Raw genomic sequence first — 27,828 nt, forward strand, 5'->3', positions numbered from 1 at the left:
CAAGCCTTCCCACCGACATTCACACTAGAGTTCAGATGTCATTAGGAAAGCCAAATGGTCTGTTGCCTAAGGTGAAGGTCATTAAGATAATCTAATAGTAAGCAAATTGCTTCCTCTGGAATTAACAGGTATATTAGCGATACCAGCATTTTTGGTTTCAAAGCTGATTCTGATAGAGCTATGCTTAACACCTGACACTTAGACTATCCCTAAAATAGGATCCTATGGCAGATTTTTAAAAGAGATGTCATTTTAGCACTGAGATTAAGAAGAACGTGTGTACAATACAGAATGCAAAGTATGCATGTTAATGTGATTTTAGTTTTATCAGCTTTCCATATAAACTAATGTGCAAGGAATTAAAGTAAGCAAAGGACATTTCCTCTTAACCGGGGTAGTTGCCTCCCTTTGTACTGCATTTTCCTGAAGAATTTCTTTCTCTTTATGCATTAGACTGAGAAATGATTAGGCGTTGGATCTGATAAACCAAATAAAAGCGGTAATTCATAGAGTAGCAAATAAATACTGAATCATGATACCAGAGCAGTCAAATCACTGGAAAGCAGGCCTGCCGTTCAGAAGGACCTTGTTGATAGACCGGAGAAATGGGCTGATGGGAACCTCATGAAGTACAACAAAAGCAAATGTGGGATGCCGTAACCCCATGCAACAGTTCAGCTTGTGGGCCAACCACATATTGGGCTGCGTTAGCAAGAGGTTAGCCAGCAGGTCAAGGGAAATAATGCTTCCCCGTTATTTGGCACTTGTGAGACCACAGCTGGAATCTGTGTCCGATTTTGTGCTCCCAAGTACAAGAAGGACTTTGACATACTGAAGCGAGTCTGGCAGAGGGTCGTCAAGAAGTTTAGGGGCCTGGAGGACCTGACATATCACGGAAGGCTGGGAGACTAGAGCTTGTTCAACCTGAAAAAGAGGAGGCCGAAGGGAAATTTTATTGCTGTCTACAACTGATTAATGCAGGATACGGAAGAGATGGAGCCAGACCTAGCCAGTGCATGGTGACAGGCTGTGAGGTAAAGGACAGCATTTGGACTGATATGTAATGGAGGAAAAAAGATCTGACCAAAGGTTGAAACTGGTTGGCCAGAGAGCTTGAGGAAGTTTACGGCTTTGGAAATATTCCAAATCTGACCGGTCATGGTCCTGAGCCATTTGGTCTAACGGGACCTCTTTTGAGCAGTGAGTTGAACTGGAGACCTCTGGAAAGGTCCCAAGCTCTTTCTGGTGTAAATTATTCCACAATTCTATGATTCTGTCCTGAAGTTTCTCATTTCGGATATTAAAATGGCAGGTGGGGTAGAAATAGAAGAGCTTTTATAAAACACATAGATGATAGACCATCTCGAATTTCTAAAAACTGTTTAAAAGTCTAGGTAGCGTATAATTGGACTTTCCAGCTTCTGCACTTTCTGTAATCTGTAACTGCTGGTATTTCCTGGAATAGACGTTTTATGTATACAAGGAACAGGGTTTTCTGTCTTTCATTTTGTCTCAGTCGTTGTGGTTTATTTTATCTATAATGTTGCTTGCTGTATTCTTCCGTAAGAATATGATCTGGCTGCTGTGCAAAATTGCACTCAGTGATAGCTTCACACATGTGTCACGGCTATGGAATCAGGAGCAGTAAGATTTAAGCATCTTAAGTGTCTGTTGAAATGGTGAAGTAATATAATTAAGCTTTACATGTTGCAAAATGTGAGATGCATCCTTACCCAATCCACTGAAAAATGGACCCGCATCGTTGCTAACGGAACAGCCTGGCTAATAAGCTGGCATAATTATTAACTCTACACAAGTAGCATATTCCCATTTGTATAGGACACTCGTATGTTTTGCCCCTTTAAATTTGCACTCTTCTTCCACGTTGCTCTACCTCTTTGATTAAATTTGAGGATAACTAGAGAGTTATACACCTTCCTTAAATGAATCGGAAATGGTTATTTTAATCTGGGTACTCAGGAAAATCTCTAACAGTTTTTATTTTCAGCTAGCTACCTTGCATAAAGTCCTCATGGAGTCAACGTGCAGAGTTTAATCTTACAAATATTCTTGAGATGAGCTTTTGATCAGCATTTAATAATCAAGGGTTCGCCTTTAGCTAACTTTAATGTGGCAAAAATTATGCATTGCTGCTGCTTTGGCTTGACAAAGTCCATCCACAAGTGGACCTGGAGTTTCATGGAAGGCAAGAGCATGATACTGTATATCACTAGAAAAAAATACTGATTTTGCACAGAGAATAGATTTCAGAAATGGATTTCTGTGAATTCAGTACAATCTTTATCAAGTTGGGGGGGGCACAGATTTTTTGAGCAAAAAATTATTCTTCTCAGTTGAATGTGTGGATTTATGGCTTGAGGTGTAAATATTTTCGCTTTGGTGTGCAGGTAGTGGCAGGCTTTTGGAATTTCTTTGGCATGTTGGTGTCTGTGTAACGCACACTAGGGGCTTAAGTTGATTTTCTCTCCGTTTTCTAAAAGAAATTTCATTAAAAGCAATGGCAAGAAAGCAATGTAAATACAGCAGAAATACATTAAGATGCATATATTTTATTCTCAAATAATTCTTAAACATTTTTTCCAGACTCTTCTTTTGAGTGGCATGTGCAAGGAGCAAAGATACGGGCTCCTCGGTAGGAGTGTTAAGTGCTGTTGAAACTTTGCCTCTGGAACTTCGGAAGCAATCATTAAATTTGGTTTTCCATTTGATCAAACGAAAGAAGGACGGGTAGTCTCTGTCAGAGGGCTGGATTTTATTTCCCAAGGCTAACAGCCATTTCCAGGACTTTGTCAGACCTACTAAGAGTTTTTTTTCTACCATTGTCAGATGGTATTATTTAAAATCAGTTCATCCACGTGTGTGGGATTCATATCCTATATCATACAGTGACTCTGACAAGAAGATGCTTTTACTAGGAGTGTTATTCAAAGCGCTGTTGATTTTCTCAGGCTGCAGACATCTGCAGAAAAAGCTTGTAGAACACAGAGCATCTGGTATCGAGTCCTAGCTCCTTACACAGACCATATCAAACAGCCTAGGAACGGAACACATACTCTACATCCGCTTGGAAATAATTTTTTTTAATGTTTATTGTAGATGTATTAGCTGTCAGCTCATATCATCAGCTAATTATTTTATATCTGAAAATTGTAATAGCATCCTCAGATGTACTAAACTCAGGCAGATTTCCAGCTACTAATCGCACCCTTCTCAAAATGGGAGTTAACTCTTGATGTATCCCAAGGCTGGAGATCTGATTTCTTCTTCCAGTGTTTAAAGAAATGTGCCTGCTACCCTTGTTACCCTATATTGTATTTTAAAGAAAGAGAAAAAAATGCTGCAGAGACATCGGCATCTTTAAGAAATGCTAGATCTGACTCTAAAAATGGCAGAAAAACTCAGAAATCCTGTGAAAGCCAAGCAACCACCAATGAAGAGTACATTTTCTCCAACAGCCTCTACGATGGCATCAGAATCTACAGCAGCTTCTAACAGTGCAGTCAAGTAATTGATGCCAAACTGTGGTAGTTGGTGTTGCTACACTATAAGCACTTTTAATACTAGATAGACTTTAACCTTCAAAACTGTGCTTCAAAATCCCGATATTAAAGGTATTGTTCCTTGTGTCCCAATTACGTTATATTATTAAGTATAATATTTTTAACTAAGACATTTTTCCATTATTCTGTGAGTAGGGCTATGTGATTTTTTAATTTGTCTTTTTTTTTCGTAAATCTTTGATTCACCTTGCCACCTCTCCAGCTCCCAAATAACCCCTAACCTTTTCATTTCAGTCAGCCTGAACTTCCAAGAAAATCTAAGTAGAATGAAAGAAATCCTTAGAAACACGAACAGGTTTTGACATTTCCGAAGTTAAATTATTTTCATTTTCAGGTTAAATTTACAAAGCTGTCAGTGCCCAGCAATAAGAGTATCAACCCGGACGGACTACAGCATATATTCAATATCTTGATAACGGATTTTGAACAGGAATTAGAACCATGGCTTCCTTTTCAGGAGATTTATCCTGGTGGTCGGATTCTGGATATCTCTTGCTAAGCTCTTCCATTCAAAGCTTTCTACCTTTTAAAATCATTTGACCAACTGTGGAATAAAAGTAGAATAAAAAAGGATCATTCTTTCCATATTTAAAAATGTTACCTGTTTTCCTTTTTTGTAAGTGACTGAAAGTTTTGCATGTTGAGTTGGACGGTGCTAACATCTTTGGAAGGTATTGGTTTTCATTGCAAGCAATTTTAGGAATGTGTGCAGGGAATAGTCTCTTGTTAAATTTATTTCTGGAACAGGCTGGATGAATGCACACTATGTTCAAAAGCTATTATGAACGCGGCATAACAATTTGCATATTAGGCACTGCAAACTAAGAAGATTGACAGTCAAAATCCCCAAACTAGCCCTTTTTGTTTATGTCTTACAGTCCAAATACTCTTTATATTGCTTCTAATTGCTGGTTTGAAATAAATGGCTTCTCTCTTATGGTGGGACTCAGAGGAGCTGCGCTGATTTAGGAGAACCGAAAATCTGAGCAGTTAGTTTAATAGTTCATAATTAAATTTAGAAATCAGATTATGTTTAAATGAATTGTTTTCAAGCGGTCTTCAAATGACACATTTCTACAACCTACAATTACAATAAAGAGTGGCGTTGTTGCATTAAATTATTATGGTATTATTATGGCAATTTAGAAGTGTCTCACAATATTTTCTAATTATGCATATCTCTCCAAATGAGATAAAATCAAGCTAAGCTTTGTCTTAAAATAAATGTTTACAAATACTCTTAGCAATTCAGAATATTGTACCTCAAACTTCATAATCATTTATCATTCTGATACACTGATAAATTTGATTTTTGCGGGTAGGTGCGGCTAATATTAATTTAGATTTCTACTCAAAAAGGAAAACCCAATATCTGCATACTTAGTGCATCAAAATACTATCAAAACTAAAACGAGCATCCGGTATCCAGCTCGATTTATGAATTAGTGCTACATTATTAAATAAAGCTGAGAATTTCAGAGGTCGTTGACATACAACATTTAGATACTTTCTGAGCGATATAAAGGTCTGTCCTCACTGAATTACGTCTCGTTGCAAACTAAAGGAGTTTTAAAATAATTGCGTACTATTGAACAGTAGACGAGTGGTGTAGGATTTAGCTGAGATAGTGTTAACATTAGCTCATTATATCAATATTTGTAAGATTCAGATTCTCAAGGGTTGTTTCTTTGGAAAGCTGCACATACTCATTATCAGTTTAAGCCATCAGTATAAGAACTGCCTTTGTCTTGGAAATATAAATAAAGACTTGTCAGTAGAAGATGAAGACTCTCTGCCACTTTACAAGTGAAGGGAACGTGTAACAAAGCTGTGGAAGTCTGAAATTTCAGCTGAACATATTACTTTCATGGCATGTCCTATACTAAAAAACTTAAAAATATTTCACGAAAAATGTTTCTTCTAATGTGTTGTTTTAAATTCTATATTACTTAAGCAAATATTTAAATATTACATTAGCTTTTCTGCATACTTGACGTGAATATAATTCTACCTTCCTGCCAAGTATGTCAAAACCCAAATTCACTTTCATTTGCCAGGGTAAATGTTTATTTTGTTTTCCCACATAATGTGCTCTTTAAAGTGTCACCAGGATACCAAATCTGATTGCTTTTTAATAGAGACACGGTGGGGTGGGTTTTTTTTGCTTTCATTAGGAAACAGGATAAACTATCAGTAAAGCTTATGGTAACGAATCCATATACAGTAGGTGCTCTTTGCTCTCCTTCCCCTCATCTCAAGATTAAGGAAAAAAAAAAAAAATCCCATCAAAACTATTGTAATGGCACCTCATTTTTTATAAATGCATGAAGGGTCTATAGTAGTCATGAGTGTTGGGGAGGCAGTCGGCATTACAGACTAAGAGACCAGGATACATAGGACCTGTGGACCTGTTTCTTCTGTCAAAGGCAATGTAAGCTATGATGACTCGACAAGGCCCCCCAAAACAACTTTGTTGGGTTTTTTGCCGTCAAATGGCTGAGATTATTTAAGATACAATTAATTGGAAATTCGCTGCTAAGAAATTGTGGTTTCACCAGTACAGAACATCTAAATTGCAGATGCTAAAAGGTGCCAGCGGACGCTTGCAGACTTTTTCATGAGTCAATGAGTTTCACTTTGACTTTCAGCCTTGAAAGTCTCGAAGTATTCCTCCAATCTCAACCAAAGCAACAAAATCTGGCAAATTTGGTTCACAAAATTGTGAAGTTCATGCTTTTAAAAGGCCTATCAGTAAAGTTTCACCTAAAAGTTTCAGTTCTACTTCTTACGCAAAATGAAATGTAACTGGTTTAAGTATTATTGTGAAGGTTTTATGCAATTCAAAAATATATTTTTTGAGATTTTTCCTTTTTTTTCTTTTTTCCAGAGAAGGGAATGGGGATATTTAATAAGAAAACTCCTGTAGTGCTTTTGGATGGTGGTGATTGTTTTGAATTAATGATACCATATGTTTCTTTGGTTTTATGTAAATGTTTAATAATTTTGTGGTATATTTATCAATAGGCATAGTGTAAGGAAATACCTCAATAGATTGTTCCAGATTAGCCAAATTAGCTGATGGTTCAAATTAAGTGAATTCCAAATGCTAAATCATTTTGTTAAATCTCGTAATCTCCATGTTTTCCTTTTCCTCTCTAAAATTAGAAAATCAGAAAGAGAAAGTAGAGAAAAAGAGAAGCGGTTGACAGTTAAACAAACTGCCTTTGGGAAAATAATCTTTTTATTATTCTGTTTCTGAGTGTATAGTGGAGATAATGCTCACAACGCTACTATGAAGATAAATTTGCTCATATTTAAGGAAATTAAGAAACAATAAGAATAGCAGCGTAGAAGATTTTGCATAGTTAAATAAATAACAAGCGTCCCACAGTCATTAACGTTTGACTAATGAAGTATTCACGCGGGGCCAAATTCTGTTCTCAGTGTCATGAACGAAGTGCCAATGACAAGAAATACCCCAATGCTTTTGCTCGAAGCCTTTCAATTCAGACAGTGATTTTTAGGGTCTTCGTACCTGGGCACATTGTGCAGTTTGGATTTTGCCTTTTTCTCCCCCAGCCTGTGCGAGCCGGGCGCAGGCGGAGAGCGCGTGTCGTGGCATCTCCGCGCACAAACTTTGCAATGATTTGGTGTCAGTGCAAACGACCACGGTTTTCTGCAACAGTTGTGAGACGTGAGCCTTAAACCGTGATTATTTCAGCCTTTGTTTGCACTGGGTCACGCTCAGATGACAAATTAGTAGCAGAACCCAGGTAGGAGTTTTGAATATTGAAGTCCTGGTTGTCTTCTGGTCAGGAAGCCTGGGCTGTTCAAGAGGCATCAGGCAGCCAAAGTCGGGCTGTGAAGTTGAGAGAGACATCTCTCTTATCAATTACTTTCATCTTAAAGTATACTCTCTCTTTACAAAAACACGTGCAGCTTATATGTAATGCATACCGGTCACTGTTCTTCTGAAGGAAGCATTTCCGTTTTAACTCAATGTGTGACTCACTCATTCCCTGAATTTCATGATGTGATTTTTTTATCTGGAGTTCCACGTCTTGCAATTATCAAATTAGAAAGGCTATTCCAAAAGAATAAAAATCTAACCACAGAATTAATTAAAACTCAGCGGCGTAATTGCCGCAAGTTGAATGTGAAATGTCCATATACCCACTTCTTGTGTTAAGGAAGCAAGAATACATTTTTGAATCCCACTCTGTTCTCTGAATACAGCGGGCAGAAAAAGTTTTCAAACAGAAAAAGTTAATTCAAGTAACTGTGCACTCTCCAGTCACGTGCCAAGGAGAGCACATCTGTGTACACGTGGTACCACGTATTTTAATTTTATTTAATTTTAATTAATTAATTTTAATGCTTTCCTTTGGGGGTTGGACTAGATGACATTTAAAGGTCCCGTCCAACCCAACACATTCTGTGATTCTATAACACGTTCTATGATTCTTATGTATAAGGATATTCATGAATATACATATTACATTAGTGTAAGAAGTATATTCATGAATATACATATATATTATATACATGTATGTAATATGTATACATGTATATAATATATATGCATATTCATGTAGGTATATGTACATATAGGTACATATATGTGTGTACATGTATATATACACATATCTATGCATATATATATAAGTGTGGGAGACATGTTGTGCCTGCACCACTCCAAACCAGCCTCCATCCGTAACCATAAACAACTTCGGCGCGAAAAACACGAGTTTCTGGCCACAAGACCAAACAGCGCATCGGCCTAGGGTGGGGAGGGTTTCAGGGGGGTGGAAGGAGTGCGGTTCCAGGGACTCAGGTTATTTGTCAGGCAACTCTTTAGTTATTCAGTGCTAACTTACCTCTCCTGGATGCAAGTGGCTGTATGTAAATCGGGTTCAAAACCAAGCTGTCCGCAAGTAATGGGTGAAGATACGATGAGGGTGAGACATACTAGAGGATTTTTTTGAGATGACATGTAATATAATAACTACAGGAACTTTGCATAGAATCCAATATAAATATTAAGTAACTAAACGTTTCTAAGCTGTCTTTTTATTTATCTACCTATCCATATCTGTAGTCACAAAGCTAAAAGAAATATTTTTAACATTTCTCATGGCTTACAATATTTTCCTGTTGCGTACAAATGAGCCTCTATAATTCTTGTATTTTCATTAAATAGAGCGTGGTGGCTGATTGTGACTGCAAATAAGAGGAAAAATTTAAAACCCATTATGCAAAAGGGGCTGCTTTGCCATTTATATCTTCCAAAGAACGCAGCGATGCCTGTTTTGGTGATTGCAAGCTTTACTTGGGAGATGCTAAAGCCGTTTGTATGAACCTCATCCATGAATTGATACGGAGTCAGGATAAATGTTCAGAAGAATGCCATCCAGAAGACATAAAGGTATCCTAATATTAACCTGGTATGTAAAGTTTTTTATGTACAGCCAGATGGAAACCACAGAAAGGTGTTAGAGTATCCTCAACCAGAAAAGCGAGGGAAGGTCACTTGTCTTAATATATTAATAAATTCCACATAACTTTTTAAGTTTAGTAGTGTAATTTATCCAAAATTATGTTTCTTGGAAAGTGGTGGTAGAAGATAGCCATAAATTTAACACATAGTTTTACAAAATTCGTCATGACACTTACTGTAGCAGAAAAAAATAGTTTCCTGTAGAAATCAAAGTTATCCCATGGAATGGAAATGTTTCGTTTGCAGGTTCCGGCTCTTCATTTCAGACTAGCAGTAATAAATTTAGACAAGGAATTTGGATACGATATGGCGCTGCTTCAAATAAATACAGTATGTGTAGATTTTGCATATGTTGAAGGGCAAAGTATTACAGGGGCAGTGAGTCCCTATCAGAAGGTCAGTTTTATTTATTCCTTAAGCAATGAGATCATGACTGCTGGGAATTAGTCCATTCATTTTGTTATTGTCTGCGCAATTTCATTTGCTTGGCTTTCTTCAAAATTCCCTTGAAATTTTTACATAATCTTAAATAGGCTTGCCAGCTCCCTTCCCCCCGCTTATCTGCACATACTTTGTTAGATTACATTTTCCAAGCTTTGAGGAAGATGAATGGAATTAACACACACCCGGGGTACAAAGCCGCCTTTGTATATACTTGCGTTGCTTTGAGATCAGAGCAGGAACCAAATTTACTGAGTCATTCTTTAGTCCCGGCTGTTGCTTAGCCCTGAAATAGAAGTTGCGCTATCGGTGGTGGTGTCCTTCACTCATCAGAGCAGGGTTCATCTTCCCTTTCTGAGGATGTCTGTACTGTGGACATCTAGACAGAAGCAATGTCCCTACGGCTCCGTTGCTGATGTCCACAGTTGATGAACTTCAGATGAATTCATAGATGGGATTCATCTGACTTATAAAAACATCTAGTTTAAGTGGATGTTTAGTTGCTCTCTGAAAGTGCCTAATATCTTGTTTCACTCTAAAGGGACTATAGGTGGCTAGTTAGGATACTGTAGATGTCTAACTTGTTCAAGTGAATCCCATCTTTTGTGCCTGGATGGAAAATCATCAATTTCTATAATGAAAAATTCTAATTAAAAACCCCAAAACACATCTATTTAAATTAATGTTTGTCATCATCCACAGCTTCCTTTCATGTAATTTACACTTGTAGACCCTTAACATCTCTGTAAAAGTTAAGGTTCTTAAGGTCTTAAACTCTGTTTATTGGGGTAGAAAAAAAAAGCAAACTATTTTTGCTATTTATAACTGTGAATATACATTAAAATTGGGATCACCTTGGTCTGCCAGAAGGAGACCTCATGTTTTCTACTAGTATTGGGAACTTTGTACTAAACACATGAGCACTCAAAACCGCTATTACATCAAAGGCCTCGAGTTTGCTGTGCAGACTTGTTCAGATTAATGGTTACTGCAGAATGTATGGTATGTTCTATAAGAGGTGGGCAAAAATGATAAAAATTCCCTGTATGTCTGTACTTTATAGCCAAATCAAGGATTACATTACAAAAGCTATTGATCTTTCCCCAAGTGACATTTTTATTTTCTTTATAAAAGTCTGAGTAAGCTCAATCTTTGAAAATGCTTACTCTTAAAACCCTTTTTTTTCTTTGCTTACCAATTCAAGTGATTCTCAGAAGAGCAAATACATTTTTTCCTTTATGTAACACAAATCTTCAGATAGTGATAATCCTCAGATAATTTCAAGATACAGAAGACTAAAAATGTGCCTTCAGCATGTTTTGTAAGCTCTTCAATACCGAGCTACCTCATGCTTTATTTCTCACATGATTATTTTTTTTAAAATTTCTTTGAATCTGGGGAATTTTTGACCTACCGCCTGAGAACTGAGAGGTACAGCGTACAATTCCCTGTCCTCCTCTGGTCTAAACAATAATAATAAATAAATAAATAAAAATATGATTTCTTTAGCCTACTGTGTTACTAATATCAGCCATTGTAGGGCAACTTTTTTTTTCCCTAGCTTAGTCACCTAGCTCCTTCGAAGCCGTGATGGGTACTCAGCGAAGAGGTCTTTAGCAAAGGAAACCAGGAAATCACGCCACAATATGAATATGCAAACAGGCTGGGGCGCCAGCATCGTCATCGTTAACCTTGTTGCCAAACACAGGGGTGTCCAGCCATGCTGCGTACGTTTTTCAAATGTTCCAGCCTAGAAGCTACTCGGCACATTTCCTTCAAACACGAAATGGTCGGTCAGCAAGTTAACATTTGGCCTCTTGCCTTCGCCCCCGCACAAAGAACTTTATATGTCAAGTGCGAAAGCTTTAAAATGGAATCAAAATAAGATTATTTTTCATCCTGCATGGTAGGTGACAACGTGCAACTCTTCACCTTTTCTTTCTTTTCCCTTTTTAGTCTTCCTTTTTAGTTCTTCATGCTGAAAGAAAGATATAATGCAACACATTTTTGGAAGACTAAGTGTACATTTACTGTGCCAGGTCCTATCTACTGCATCCTTCAGCATGTTCCAAGGAAAGCATGCAAAGTATTTTAACTGTGCTGTACGCCACATAACTCAGCTTCTTAACTGCTTAGACTGACTCGTACTACTATAGAAGGTGTAAAAACTATAGATTTTTCATTCTTTTGATAAACCAGTGGGGCAGCGTCACTGATGTCTTTTATTGTGTCTGGTTCCAAGCTGAGATAGCTTCAAGGTGGTGTGTCATTAGGGGTCTCAGTGTTTCTTCATGTAGGAAAGATTTGCAGCAAACTTGCTTTCATACGGATGAAAGAGGACTTCGGTCCTGCTGGAGTGACTTGCTACTCCTTCACCGGAACAGAACTTGGAAAATTTCACTTCTATGAAATTGAAGTTGTTTCTTAGTTAAAGCGTCCTGTCTCATTTCTTGCTTTCAAGAAAAAAAAAATAGTTCAAAAATAAAGACTGTGAAGAAGAGTAAGTGGGTGTTCTGTAGACTTAAAAGAAAGCATTACGTACAGGTTGTAGCATTTTCACAAACTTTCTGTGACTTCCCCAAGACTGAATGCCGTTTTCTTTAAACTCTTTTGGCCTGGAGTAACACCGTGTTCACGTTAATGTGCCCTCTCTTTCTTCTCCCTTTTTATCCCATGCTATTGATTCATATTGAGTTTATAAAATATACCTGAGAAACATAGAGATAAGGGAACATTAAATTCTTCCGAGGCGGGGATGGCGTATGAGAAAATAATTACTTTTTATAATCTTGAGAAGTGAAGAGGAAAGATGATCTGCTGTTGTCTTCTGCTTTACCGTTTCCTTGAGGATGATACGCCTATGCTATCCTTCTGGGGGTTTTATCCTGCATTTGCTGGTTATTTATAGACTATTCTAAAACTGGTAGGACTGATGGAACAGCTATCCTTATCCCTTGAACTGTGAGTTTCCATGCCATGACGTGGGGCTTTTTTTGTTAAAGTGTATTGGGATGAAAATGTACTCCAGCTATCTGTCATAAAAGCTATTTTATTTGGTAGTGTTTTAGAGCATCTCCCTAGAATCCACCTTTAAGAAAGACTTATTTTAGAGAGGAGAATTGAAAGGGGAAAGCAATTTTATTTCACAGTTATGTAGGTAATTTTACTACATAAAAATATTAATACAGAGAAATAGTAGGTGTAAGTATTCATTTAGTATATAAGAACAGAATTAAGTTCAGTGTTTAGACAACTACTGTACACAACTTGTAGAGAGAAATTAAGTCCCCATTGGAAAACTCCCTCAGCAACACTTTTCTTTTAATAACCCTTTGATTAGTATTTTTTTGTTTCACTTATTATAAAGAAACTTGCGATGTTTTGATAGTGAACATACTGTGAGGCGTATTGACTGCCTTTGACTGCATGCATTTTCAAAGTTTTATCATCTATTTGCTGGGAGTAGCCATTGCTAAATCATTTAATTTAACGTAACTGCTCTTGGGAATAATCTGTTTTTGTAGTTTCCATATTACATTATGGGATGCCTGTAAAAGTTAATGTTAAGGTATCCGTGTCAAATTTCTAGATGTCTTTTTTTGTCGTTCCAGGTAAGCATTCAAGCATAACTCCTCATGTTAGCATTTCACGTCATTTTGCTTGTTGTTGCGAAGGGTTTTTTGTTTTTATTGTCGTTACCTTCCTTGTTGTTGCAAAGGGTTTTAAATCCCTGGGACTGCTGGGTGTGAAGGTTGATAGCCAACGGCTTGACATTTTGGTTGGCAACAGGTAAAAACTGAGTATCCCAGGGGTTGATACTGTGGCCTATATTGTTCGATATCTTCATCAACAACGTGGACAAAAATGTGGGCAGAGATACAAAATGCACATTCTGCAAATCTGTTGATGATAGTCAATTAAGAGTGGCTGGCATGCTGGTTGATGCCATTTCAGTCCAGACAGGTTGTGGAAGCTTGAGCTGAAAGAGAAACTTCACTGAGTTTCTGCGTCTGGGACAGGGTAAGGCCATGCATCAGTACAGGCTGGATACCAACTGTGGGTAGCAGCCCTTCTTAGGAGGAACCTGGGTGTCAATAATGAACATCATGTTGAACAGGAGTCAACAGTTTGATCTAATTATATTAAAGCAAAACTCACAGTTTTGCAGAAATGTGTCTGGCAGACTGAAGCCCTTCTACTTGGTGCTGTTGAGCCAAATCTGGAACACTTCATCCAGTTTTGGGTCTTTCAGTTCCACAGAATTGCTGAGAAACTGGAAAGGGTTAGCTGAAAGCTACTGAGATCTGGGGGCCCTGGAGCACATGGCCTATCAGAAGAGGCTGAGAGCCTCTTAGTTTTACTAGTCTGCAGAAGAGGAGGCTAAGAATAGAAAGCAGCCTACAACTGCTGAAGGACAGTTACAATGATGATAGAACCAAAATTTTCTTAGTAGTACTGGGCAGAATAAAGAAGGTCAGGAACCACAAATTGTTGCTTGGTGGTTTCAAGGACGTTGGAAACCTTTTTGACTAGTACAACACTGGAGCAGGTTACCCAGAGGAGACAAAATCTCTGTCCTTGGAGGTTTTCAAGACTTGCTAGAGAAAGCCATAGCTGACTTCATCTGGTGTTGGCAATAGTCTTCTTTCAAGCTGGAGGTTGGGCTACAGGCCTCTAGGAGGGAGGGTTGTTGGAGAAGGATCTCAAACAACGGTTCTTCTAGCCTGCACATTTCTGTGTAAAATGTCAAGAAAATTTTGTCATATAGAACCTCAATCTGCTTGATTGCCCACTAAAGTTAAATTATTTCAGTAGTACCTTGCAGTACCCAACTAGTAACTTCTGACTGGCAAACAAAGATGCCAGTGATTACAGAATTGAAATTATATTGCATAAAAAGTTAGCATTTTAAATTATTTGAAGAAGTTACCTCTTAATATGTGAAAAAATTAAAGCCAAACTAGATGCCTTTCTAAAACATATAATAAAATTACACAAGAAATTCTCGGTCTGCCATTGCTAGGATGTATTACGTGAGAAGTGTCCTGTGCTATGCAGAAGTTCAGATTAGATGATCCTGGTGGTGCCTTCTGCCTTCAAAAGTATGACTGAATTAATTCAGAGGCAAAGCAGATCTCAGTTATGGTTATGCTAGATCAGGGTTGAAGTTACCGCATGTATTGTGAAAATTATTTTTAAAGGATACAAAATCAATCTAGATTTACTTAATGTTGTGACGGAATAGATTAACTGAAAATTTTTACTTATCTGAAATGGCAACTCCACAAAATGTAGTCAAGATGCCAGAAGCGTACATAGGAGGACAGAAAAATGTCTAAGCAGAACAGTGTCTATCCTGGTGGATAAAAGTCAAAATACAGTAGAAATGATTGATTGGGTAGAGAAGAAAACAAAGAAGAAATATCCAGGTGTGTTCCTGGACAGTTAGTGGTTTACTTTGGAACTAAATTGAACATCTTGACTGTCAACAAGATCTCGTAAGTGATGGCTTGGAGTGTCATAGAAGAGTAACCTAAAAGACAGAGAATGGAGGAGGAAACTGTGCATCTGAAATATTGAGATTCTTTTTTTTTCTGATTTGAGAAACTGCTAAGGTCAAACGCTGGTTGTATAGACTGTCTCCAAATGCGCTTATCAACAACCCTTTTGTTTTCCATTAAATTAGATTAAAGAACTCTGCAATTTCAATTCCGTCAGATGTAAAAGTGCTGGGGGAGTCAGAGCAAAATTTCTGTCATCTGTGTGGTTTTTAACGTGTTGGGCTTTTTTTCGTTAATGCGAACACACCCGTACTTTACCTTCTTTGTGCATGGTTTCTTGAGCTGTGTGGACTTTACACTGCAGAAGTAAAGTTTTGGTGCCATCAGCCACTCCTGATACCACTTTGTATCTTTAGTTATGGTTCTGTTCTTACCAGACGTAATGATTTATTCATTGAGTTCTTGTTTGGAAGATAGTTATATTCCTTTCCTTGATGCTTAAGACTACTTTCCTTCTTTGAGAGACGTGAGTAAACTGTCTGCTTCTGAAGAGGATAATCGTTCTCTTTAATCTAAGTACCACTTCCTGGTTCTGATACGTGAAGGATTTAATCTCTTCTAGAGACCAGATCTTTACCATGTGAAAATCACCTCTGCTCTCTTGAAGTAAACAACACTCAAACACTTTCTCAAACCTAACCATGAACTTCAGAGCCGCCATTTTGTCTTGAATGAGCTCTGATTCCATCTAATTTCCTTTCTTTTCCTTAGGTGTTCAGAAGTATAAAAAATCAAGCACAGATTAACAGTGAAAAAAAAGAAAAAAAGACAGACACATTTACCACTTAGTTATTACTGTGTATTGAGCGTGGGAAGGTACACATCAACGCTCCGCTCTGGTACATCCTGAATGTAATGGAAATTATATATTTCCCTACTGCTAATGCTCCCATTTTAAAACACACAAGTTCAGTTCTGCTCAGTGCAGAACACGTTGGCCTCGGTTCAGGAGAATTTTTACTTGTTTGATCATCTGTAAACATGTTTAAATGTGCACCTCAGTCAGGGCAAGAGTGCTCAGCACCTTTCCTGGTCATCCCTCGTCACTGTCACAGAATCACAGAATGGTGGGGGTTGGAAGGCACCTCTGGAGATCATCCCGTCCAACCCCCTGCCAGAGCAGGGTCACCCAGAGCAGGTGGCACAGGAACGCGTCCAGGCGGGTTTGGAATGTCTCCAGAGACGGAGACTCCACCACCTCTCTGGGCAGCCTGTGCCAGGGTTCTGACACCCTCAAAGGGAAGAAGTTCCTCCTCATGTTTAGGTGGAACTTCCTATGCTCAAGTTTGTGCCCGTTACCCCTTGTCCTGTGTCCGTTACCCCTTTTCATAGGTGTGCAAGCAGATTTTTAAAATAAGAGTTGACAAGCTCCTCTGGGAAATTTAACTCACGAGACTAATAACCAACCTGTGGTTTATATTTCTGCATCTTGACTTCTTCAATGCATGTTTGATTTGGGAGGGTTGGTTCAAGGTTATGGCAGGGGCGCTTTGGTGCTATAATTTCCATTATGGAATGCAGTTCTTGTTGGAATAAGGTACATCATGTGCTTCTACTCTTTTGTCAGAGAGCAGAAAGACAAACACGAATGATGGACTCGGTCCAGTACGCAGAATTTTGTGAAAGTCGGCAGCTGAGTTTTTGTAAGTATTATAATGGCTGCACTGTATTAAGATGTTCGATTATTATTTCATGTAATAGAGAACACAGCAGAACCTCATGTTTTTTGAAAGCACTTTTGTTTCATCCGCAATAATAAAACTTTAAATTCTTTGCATAACTCCTGGGAACAGTTAATTTAGCATAGTTTCAGGCTGTCAGGCGGAGTATTTTATTTGAATGTTTTCAAGCTTTCTGTACGCTGAAATACAGTGCTGGCGGGGACGATTGCAAAGATAGAACTCGTAAAGAGTTAATGGATTAAAAGGACCGTACTTGCCTGAAATCTCTCGTGGTGGAGTTATAGTCAGCGTATTAGTAAAGTTTCATGGTTGCAGGTTTTTCGGAATGTATCTAAAATTAGAGAAGAGCAGCAAGTTTTGCTTTTATTTCCCTATCCGCAGAGACACAAAGAACTTACTAAAGAGTCTTTTCTATTTTAAGCTGTAAGCTCCTGCTGTGGAATTTATTCGACATTAGCCAAATTCATCAGTATACGCCATTCCAACACTAATAACATGATGACAGAATTAGGGCTTTACTAGCACTGAAAACCAACTTACTAGAAGTACTTGTGGGCCACAACTATAATGAGCTGTAAATTAATGGGCTTGATGGTGTAGCAAAACATCATTACAGAAGCGGTTAAGTGATGACTAAGGTTTTAGGTCAAATGTCAGAGAAAGTGAGGTGAAGGAGCCAGTAAAAATCATGACAAAACAGCACATGATCCTACAACACAGACTCGAACACAATGGTGTCTTTAAGCGAGAGACCTTATCTTGGTCTTCCTTTTAAATTCAAAGAAAGAGTGACTCATTTATGGCAAATAAATGACACGTTTGAAATACTGTTCTGTGTCAGCAAATGTCAGCAAACGTAGGAAAACATGTTTTGTAAGCATTTCTTTTCTTAATTCAATATGTTTTGTAAGCCTAGTTATAATTTGGCATCACACATCTGTGAGCCATTAGATAAACGATACTTCAGATTAGGGTGACTTTAGGAAATGAGAGGTTTGTGATAAAGTCATTTTTAAAACCCCAAAATTGTCATCTGGAGACAGAACAAATAGAAATCTTAAATTTGTGAAATAAAATTGAATGTTGCTGACCAGGGGATTGCGATCTATAAAAATACCTCAGTGGTATTTTCACAGTGTTTTTAAATGACCGTGTCTATACAGCTCTTTTTCACTGACGTTTAGTGTCATTGAAGAATAATAAGAGAATTTTAGTCTTAGAAAATAGTAGCAGGAGAGACTCACGCACAAATTAAATTGCATAATATGAACTTAGCTAGATAGAACATACTAAAGGCCACGCACAACATTTGTTCAAAAATAAGACAAAGGCTATTTTTTTTACTTATTTTAGTGTGGTAAAATTTGAATGTACTGCTATGTTTAAAGTAGCAAACCCTTTTTACTGTAATATAAACCCGTGAAGACTGTCACAAGAGACTGAACCTGGAAGGGACTCCAAGAAGCCTGTTCTAACAATATATATTCACACTTACAGCTCCACGTATTTCTGTGCGGTTTTAAATACAGGCGACAAAGAGGGCCTATCAAAGGATAAAGTACTACAGGATTACAAATGTAAATTCTGGGGAACATTTTGTGGCCCTGCTGTCACCTTCGCACTTTTTCTCTTGCCTTTTTTTTTTTTTTTTTTTTTGTCTTGAGCAATCCTGTGTAGCTTTTTCCCTCTCTCCTCAATAATAACCATTATTTACACCTGTTTTCTGTTTAATACCTGACTTCTCTTTAGCTTTTTAACCCTCGTTGAAGAATCTCTGTCAAAGAGCTGATTCCAGTCATTCTCCCACCTTGTATTTATTTCGTTTTGGTTGTCCTGTCCTCACAAACATCCCTCGTTAAGACCTCTCTATAACTAGCTCCTTTCTGCCCCAGTCTCCACAGCTTTCTGTGATCAGCTTGTCCACCACGTACCTCAGTAGGGTCATCCTTTTTTTCCTCCATTTACTCTCTCGGCAAATATTATGTTTCTTCGTCCCATATTTTTCCCTGTACTTTCTCCTAAGTGATCTCATCCATCAGCAGCGTGAAGTTCTCCTGTGGATGTTGATCACTTGCAGATCTACATCTATCCTTGTTTCTTCCTATCCAAAGCGCATTTTAAAAACGCTCATCTACAAATCATTTTGGCCGACTTGTCAGCACCTAATCCCTGCACGGTTAACACAAGGACTTCCTCGTTCTTCTGTCCTTCTTCATTTTCTTCGCTATTGTTGATACAATTATTTCATTTTATCTGGACTCAGATTTGTGTTGATTTCCTCTAGTGCTTTCTCTCATTCATCAAAGACGCGATGCAATCGTATAATTTCTTTTACAATACTATGTTCAAAATCAGGTTTGTCCCATCTGGGGTCCTCTGAGGTAGACCCTTCCTTTCTGAAATGTCCCATATGATTGATGAACTGTGTGTTTTTCTCTTTACTCCACGCTGCTCATGGGTTTCCAAAATGTTACGTATGAAATAACAGTCTTTTCCCCACTAATTTCTTTTGATAATTCCTTCTTTGGCCAATCAAACCACATTCACATCTGCAGTATTTTTTATGACCAGAAAAAAAAATAAAATTGCATTATTTTGGCCTACCTGATATTAACTTTTTCTTTTTCCCTTATAATTTGAACTGACAGCAAAGAAAGCATCCAAGTTTCGTGACTGGTTGGACTGTAGCAGTATGGAAATAAAACCAAATGCAGTGGCAATGGAGATTTTGGCGTATTTAGCCTATGAGACTGTGGCACAGGTAAGGGAGAATACTGGTTGAAGTCTAGTTAAACAAAATGAATTAATTAAACTGGGATGTACATCAGCCTCAGGTGACTTCTTGTAAGCCCCTTCGGAACCATGCAGTCACTACTTCAGCTAACGAAGCTAACTGGATTCCTGCCTGTCTTTCAATTTACGGTGTGACAGATGCTGACTATACCGTATTCATCCATCTGATACACGAGCAGAAATGGTTTATACTGGTTACAGGGGAGAGTGGAGTCCAGCACGAACTTTATTCAAGTCCAAACTGAAACCACATAGTTTGCTATGTGACCTTTGGCAGTGCGCTGAGGCTCATTCAACCCCGTTGCACAATTGGATTAAAAAGCAGGATTTCCTGGAAAACAGAATGTTACCTTAGTGCCAAGCCGAGCCCTCTCGGGTAGATAGATTACTCCATATATCTACAGAAGTGGAAAAGAGAGGTTCCGCAGGCTGAAATATCTCTGAATAATTTTGTTTTCAACTGAGAAATACTGAGAATAATTTGTCTCAACCCACAACTCCTCTCTCTCTTCACTGTCACGATGGTATTTGTCAGAAGTACCATGTCAGTAAACCTACCTGTTTATCTTCTGGTTTTGCCCCTCCAGTTGGTGGACTTGGCCCTTTTGGTGAAGCAGGACATGGCTCCCAAAGCTGGTGACCCCTTCAGTCATGCCATATCTGCCACCTTCATACAGTATCACAACTCTACTGAGGTAAATCTTTCTTTTTTCACACATTAATGCACTTTATGTTTGACTTTTACATGTAGTTGGTAGTTTGTTGCTTTCAAAGTAGATGTTATTGAATCTGGTATTGATACAGACTTCTGTTATGGAATTTATTGACGTTGAAGTTATGGGCTTAGATGGAAAGACGTTAAATTATAGCTCCAAATGTTCAATTCTTAGCAGCGTGTTTAAATGTAAGTCTTGTTTTCTTGGGTGGAAATTCCTTCTCTCTGTTGAAGGCTCTCTTTATTGACGATTTGAAGGTTAAAGTTGTCAACAGTGGCAAATGCAATAAGTGCTGTATTGCATGCATTCCTATGATACAGGTATTATAGTAACCTCTAGAATAAGCAAACTGAATTCCGTATTACATGTCTTCCAGCAGTAAATCTAAGAAGGCAATAATTAATTTTTTTTTATTATTTGATTATATAATGGCTGTTTGACGTTTTGCTTTTGTAGCCACATCTCTTAGGGCAATCTACAGGCGTGAAGACCAGTCTTGACTCTCCTGAAAACACACCACCTCCTACACCAACCCCCCCCGCGTCCGCAGGGCAGCAACATCTGGGGAAAACACCATCAGGAGCCCTGGGGAATGGTGGCATTGGACAGGACTCTACCAAATCCAAACAAAGGAAAAGAAAAAAGGTATTTTGTGCACAATCCTGGGGGGGGGGTGGGGGGAAAAGAAAAGAAAAAGAAACCAAAACATCTACAGGAAAAAACGTGTCTCACTTTAAAGATTAAATTCAAATTATATCACATCTTAACCACCAATGTTATTCTAGGGCCAAAAGTGTGGTTGGGTGTTCTTTCTGTCAGAACTAGGCTAGAGCTTCTCAGTAATGCCTGCAAACTGAATTTTGTTGAGGCAACAACAAAAGATGAGCTGTTCCTCTACAGCCACAGCGATAGACACCATCCCGAATAATCACCCCCTTCTCTGGCAGTAGCAGCCAGCGTAGGCATTGAGGGTCAAAGCATAAGCAAAATAGGCAAAGAGGTGGTTGTGATTTTCCTGCAGCCAGCAGCAGTAGACATCTGCCTTCTTTGCCTAGGACAACTTTGCCTGACCTGCTTTATTTTTTATGCCAGTTGGTTGCATTCAATCTAAATATTTGTTTACTTTGCATGAAATATGGGCGTCTGATATTCAGAGTGTGAAATGTAAATATTACCATTCCTGTCTTCTGTTGTAGGTCCTTGGTATTCTATCTGAGAGGGATATATGTGCCTTAAAACCACAGGGGAAATAGATTTGATTAAATAAACTGGATGGGAAGCACTGTGTTAGTCACTTAGGGCTTTTTTTGAAAGAATGTGGTGGCAGCACTCATTTTGCTGCAAATCAGTGGAGTGACTTGTGATTTTCTCATGTGTGTTATTATTCTCCTAAAACAAAACCTCATTTTTCACAGAGTTAAACCAGTGATTTTTCCAATGACAGACAGAAAAAGATTTATTTTCTCCTTCTAGTGTCATCGGCGCTGTAGAGACCTATTATGTTCAACTTTCTCTCTGCCCGTATTATACTCCATTTAGAAAGCCTTTAGTGAAACCTAAAATATTCTCTGAAGGCTTTTGCTTTTCCTCTTCCTTTTTTATGTTACGTTTGATTATGTTTTGTTTCTGTGGCTGATTTCCATTATCATTCCTTGGAACAAGAATTTAGCTGGAGAAGCAGTTTTTGATACATTACCTTTCACTAGTGTTGTGAGTTGATTTTAAATTCTTCGTGTTTGACTTAATGCCTTTTGAAATAATTATATTCTAAAAAGCGCACCGTTTTAATGAAATGTTCCCGTGACTTCTCCAGTTTGGTGAGGTATATACTGGGTATAACTGAGGCATTGAGACAAACGAGTTAACCTGGTGAAGAATGTTATTCTTAGTCCACGAAGGCCCAGTCCAGCTGAAAATATTTGAGTTTCACATTCCCTTTATGAATGTCAATCAGCAAGGGCAGAATCTGCCATCGTATTATGAATAATTCTATGTGTACACACACAGGCTCCGGTCGACTCAGCACTCTTGAAAATAAAACATTTTGTGAATAATATCCCAAGTTTGACAGCATTAGTGTATAGTGTAAATGTACGGGGAGACCATGTACCTTAAATTTCAGTGTATAATGTAAGTTTCTGTCCTTCTTAGTACATTCACTAATATCTTTTTCATGAATTTATTACCAAGCAGCCGTCTTTCTGATAAGTCGTCTGAATTCTGGCAAGCAGCCGTGTTTAGATGGAGCCTAAATCGATATTTCAGTTTGACTAGCACAGAGAAAAGAGTAACTTTTCCTTTTAAAATCCTGGGGATATTTTTGTGAAATCGATGGACCAGTAGCAGTGAATACTTATTTTTCCTATTTAGGGTCCTTAATCCAAAAAGTCATTCGAAATTTGAAAACATTCCAGTTTGAGGTAATTAAAATATTTTTGCCTCCCCCTAACACCATTATGTCACATGTTTCATCTTCTAATTTCAATCTGATATTACTCAATGGCGATTTTGGTGTCAAATTGCTTTCCTCTTCGGGTACTTGTTCAATATTTTCCCTACCCCTTGACATCATAATGAGAGCCTGAAATGTTTTAAAAATAGTTTCTGTGGTTATTGCAGTATGACTTATATGACCCTTTCATTTTAGTTTGAACATTTTCTGCTCTTTTCAATTGCAACATACAGCAGCACTAGGTGAAAGATTTAAGAGGACAAATATGGTGTTCTTTGGGTCTCTTAAGCAAAGTTCATGTAAAAGTCCTCTTTGATTTGTTAATAGCTTTTTCTCTCTAATGTAGTGTGTGGCAGCAATGATGTGTATCCTCAGGAAAAAAAAAATAAAAAAAAATTGGTCCATTTTATAAAGGTTTATTTTCATACTTTATGCACTGTAGGTCTGTTGTGTGTTTTTGATTTAGTAACAATTTATGTGTTTTTCTGTTGCAGAGCACTGCAGCCTGTGGTATAGAGGCTCAAAGCGATGCCATCCAGCCGAGCCACATCAGAGAGGCCATTCGACGCTACGGCCACAAGATTGGCCCCCTTTCCCCATTCACAGTACGTAATAACAGAGTTATAAAAAGTTATATTTATAATCTTAAAGAACTTTGATTTTCAAGTGGTCAAATGAAGAAGCTTTGGAATTGTTGAGAGCAATTTGTGGTGACTGTAATTTTCTTTATAAAAGTGGCATAATTCTCTTGGGAAATAAAACTTAGTAATTTCTGTCTCTTTTTGGAAGGACAAAAAAGTTGGTTTTTTTCTTTTAAATATTATTTTCTTTCAATTACAAATTATGCTTTTTTGTTAGTGCTTGAATTTTCTGTTTTTGCAAAGTTTAGGTTTACAGTTATTTTAAATTATATGTATTCCAATATGGTGAGGAGCACTTTATATTCTAAAATTAGTTGTGTGTCAGATACTGCTGCTATTGGAAGTTGAACTCTCAAGTGACACATTTACAGTTGGAGAGAGAAGAGAATGGTTTCTTTAGACAACTTTGAACCTCCACTAAAATGTAATGGAACCGAGCTTGTGGTAAAACACTGGTGGGTTGTGAGGTTTTGCCATCATTCTTTCTATGCAAATTGCAAATCCATTGTTCAGAGCAGCCAAACGAATTCTTTATTTAATTTTGTCATCTGATAAAAATGTGAAAGTAGTCTGTCTCCAATGTCATAAATTGGGGTCATTTTCCTCTGTTCTGCTGTTCTATGTGGCATATATCCTTGCTTACCTTAGAATATCTACATTTAGGAAAGAATGAATGTCAAAGAAATCATTATAGGAAAAAAACCCAAAACAACCCAAACCCACCAAACTAGATCTGAGCTCTTAAAATCAGGAAGAAATTGTCCATTTTTGGAGAGATTTTAGGAGAGGAAAGTGATTCTGAATTTGGAGGAAAATCACCTACGTAAAAATTATATAGAAGTATATGAAGACCACATCAAGAAAATAGTGGGACTTGACCTCAGAAGCGAGGAACAAAAAAAAATAAGAGTAAATGAGTATAGAAGTTACAATTTTCCTAGTGCCAAAACTGATCAATGCTTTTATAAATGGCAGTAAATGTTTGGTTTATTACTGACAATTGATACGCATTTGCGATGAATTTGCTTTACATACTTTTACCTGTCTCTTTTGCCACCCACAAACGCTAGATTAACATCATGTAAAGCATAGGATAGAATTTCTAGTCCAAAATAGGGAAGTGTCTTTAGCAGAAGTTTGCTAAGAGATGTAGCTAAGAACATGCCAATAGCTTCTGGAAGCAGAGAATGGATTTAATTTTTTTATAAAGAAGTAAAGATCTCGCATAAACGATTACGGAGAGGTAAGTCTTCCTTCCCTGACCCTCGCTAAAAGTGGTATGGTTAATTATTAACCAAAGTTAGAAATTTCTCTGCAACCACAAGATGTAATACAATACTCTTGTTTAGGTTGGGTTTTTTTATGTCCTGCTATCTTGTGAACTTCCCAAAGAGCACGACTAACTGTACAGTTTAATTTGTTGGCATTATGTACTGTCAAAGTGGTTGATGAGATGGGTTGAGCTTTTTCCCTCTAAACAAGCCAAGAACGAGAGAGGGAATCTTGGGTCATCCGCTAGATGTGTACAGATGTTGTAGAGCTGTAATACGATGCCTTTTATAATGAGAAAGTTCAGGAAAAGTGTTTTGAGAGATATTACAGAGTATGCATTTAGGTCTGCCGATCTGCCTTCTTTTCCGGTCAGTGCCCACACTGGCAGTTTTGGGGACAAACACTGCTATCACAATTGTCCAAAAAGAAAGTACCTCAAACTTCCTGTAAGGTCCTTACAAATGCAGAAAGCACGAAGGTAGACTGAGGCTTACTTTGACCCAACCTTTTCATATTGCCAAACGATCACACTGTTGTATCAAAAAATATAATCTCTAGGCATTTTAAATAGTACTGTGGCAACATGTCTTTGGAATGACTTCTGCTTTCTCCTTTTGCCACTGCCTTCACAATAGTTTCTTTGTGTATCTGCGCGACCCCCTAGACAAGATGAGAGAGCCAGGAGGAAAGGTGGTTTTACTCGTTCTGCTTCTTGTGATTGTGGGGTGACACTTTAAAAGCTGCAGAGGGAGAAATATTGAATGGGTATCTGTCATTAGATTCAGTGAAGTCATGCTTTCAGCTGTTTCCACCCTTTAAACTAATGTAAAGGTCACGTAGAGAAGTTAGGAGTATACATTTGCACATCATCTCTTCCATTTCTTTTACGCCTGTTGATCATCCTTCCCCGTCAGATCGGATTTACAGTCAATAGGTGCCCTAACAGAGTTGGCTGTAGGTAAGGAGAAAGGATTTTTCTGCCCAGATATTTTACACCAAGTTTTCTGTTGGCATTTTACTGTTCATGTTAACATTCCTGCTGCAGACGCAAGGAAAAGAATGAGTATAGCTCACTAAAGAAACAACCATTTTTGTGAGCTATTTACGTGTTCAATTCAGTCCCTAAAACATATAGACTAGACTGAACGTTAAGTGAAAGACATTGTTCTACATTCTTACAATAGTAACAAGAAGAAAAGTGCAAGTCTGCTAATGCCAAAATGCAATATTACTCCAGTATAAGTTTATGGTACTTGTACGGGAAGAATGTAGAATCAGTCCTAGAAACCTGACCGTGTACATAACTATCCCAAATAATGTGAAATGTGTTAGGAACATACAGGAAATCTCCTATGAGGAATAATAGGCAAAATAAGTTATCAATCTGTTCAACAGTTTTGTGAAAACGAGTGCTGACCATTGAGAAGAGATTGGGGAAAGAAAAAGGAATCACTTTAAATGCTTTCCTGTCTTCCAAAGTAATATTACATAAACTTTAGCACAGTACAGTTATTGGAATTTTAAGAAATTATTTTAATTTTGTAGTCCTATGCTATTCTGAAATTTTCTTGGATATGTGACTATTGAGCAGTAAGGAGGATTTACAGAAGAATTTTACCCTTGCTGTAAATTAGTAAGAAATAATGGACAGCTCTGGACTATTTTTTTTCATTTTAAATAATTTCCATCTCATCCAGCCAGTCATGCGAGGCAGAGAGCAAACATTTTCTTTTTAGTTTGGGAGATTATTTTTAATTTAGCTAGAGTTATTTTTTGGCTTTTTGCCATGCTGCCTAGTGTGAGGCATTCAGTAGTCTCTTGGAAATTCAATGTACCATTTTTAATGTTTATGGTTTAACAATGCTGGTTTTTGAAAGACTTTATCAGCAGTACATCTGGAGAGATGAATAAAAAACTGGACCTGCAAAGTGTCTGATAATATTTCACCATTTAAAAGTGTAAGATACTATAAAATCAATGTTCTCCGGATGATAAATCTGATGATTGCATTTTAAACCAAAACCAGACAAGAATATTCTAACTGCCCTTGATATAAAAATAATGATTTTGTCAATTCCCTTCTTTCTTTTTTTTTGTCTCCCTGAATTTTTAGTCTTCTTTTTTTTCCTCACCTTTTTATCATTTCTCACCTCTGGTAAGACAGGACTTCTCAGTTCTTAGACTAAAGCTAATTTCTGCACTGTCTGGAAACTCACCCTCAGTAGTGGCAAGACCCACACATAATTGCAGAGGCAGATGAAGGTATAGATATTTGACTAGATTTCCAGCTGGGAAACCATCCTTGTTTTCTCCAGTTTCAACATGAGACTCCAAAAATGTGAAAACCCCCTGCCTACCTTCTCCTCCGTGGGGTTACAGGAGGGGATCTGCCTTGCTTTAAGACTTAATTAACATGTTTTTCAGTGATGACTCGTTCATATTGGACTCAAGTACTTGCCCGTGCACACCTAAAGCTAACTCTCCAGAAGGTCCCTCTGTCTTTGAATCACTCACCATGGAGACTGCGATGTATGGACCTTGGTTCTGCTCAACAGAAGAAAATTTACTTGTCTTCTTGGCACAGTTCACAAGAGGATATGAACTGATAGGAGAGTCTCCTTCTGGTCTTGTCTTTATCCTACCAGTACACTGCCTTCATTGGGGTGTGGGTTGTTTGGCTTTTCCTTCCATTTTTCCATTCCTCGGGGCTGTTTCCTGTTGAAAGCAGAACAACCAGGTACACCAGATCAGAGGAGCACGAGAACCTTACACGTGTAGGTATTGGCTCTAGCCTTGTCTTGGCAGCAAAGTAGTGTTTTCATCAAGAAACTTCCAGGTATGGGGGACAAACTTTGGGATGGATGCATTCAATATGCGGTTCATCTGTGGGTAGGCTTTCTTCCACCATCAGTCGTGGTCTCATGCTGAAGCTTGGTGTTGGAGGAGACAGTGAGTGGATCTCATAGTTTGGCTCTGTTCCAGGAATTTCCAAAGTCAACCTTCCCATTTGAGATGTAAACAAAAAAGCAGTTTTTTATATCCAGGATCCCAGATATGTCTCTCTGGTGAAACTGTCTGACAGCGATCTTGCCTTATTTTCCAGGTTCTCATGCAGGATTCAGGAAGACAAGTTATCTCAGTCTTCCATGTGCCATCTCACAGCTTGGGTACCAGGTTGTTCTCAGTGTTAGG

At 38.0% G+C, this 27,828-nt stretch overlaps 1 protein-coding gene across 1 annotated transcript in view; it reads left to right on the forward strand.

Moving 5' to 3' along the window:
• SUPT3H (SPT3 homolog, SAGA and STAGA complex component) overlaps positions 1 to 27,828 on the forward strand; it is a 292,661-nt gene that overhangs the window by 213,709 nt on the left and 51,124 nt on the right. Inside the window, 5 exon segments of the mRNA XM_074582049.1 lie at positions 16,648 to 16,723; positions 19,411 to 19,523; positions 20,143 to 20,250; positions 20,728 to 20,916; positions 23,218 to 23,328. Coding sequence (XP_074438150.1) covers positions 16,648 to 16,723; positions 19,411 to 19,523; positions 20,143 to 20,250; positions 20,728 to 20,916; positions 23,218 to 23,328 — 597 coding nt within the window.

Source organism: Larus michahellis, chromosome 3, assembly GCF_964199755.1.
Source record: "Larus michahellis chromosome 3, bLarMic1.1, whole genome shotgun sequence".
Classification (NCBI taxonomy): domain Eukaryota; kingdom Metazoa; phylum Chordata; class Aves; order Charadriiformes; family Laridae; genus Larus; species Larus michahellis.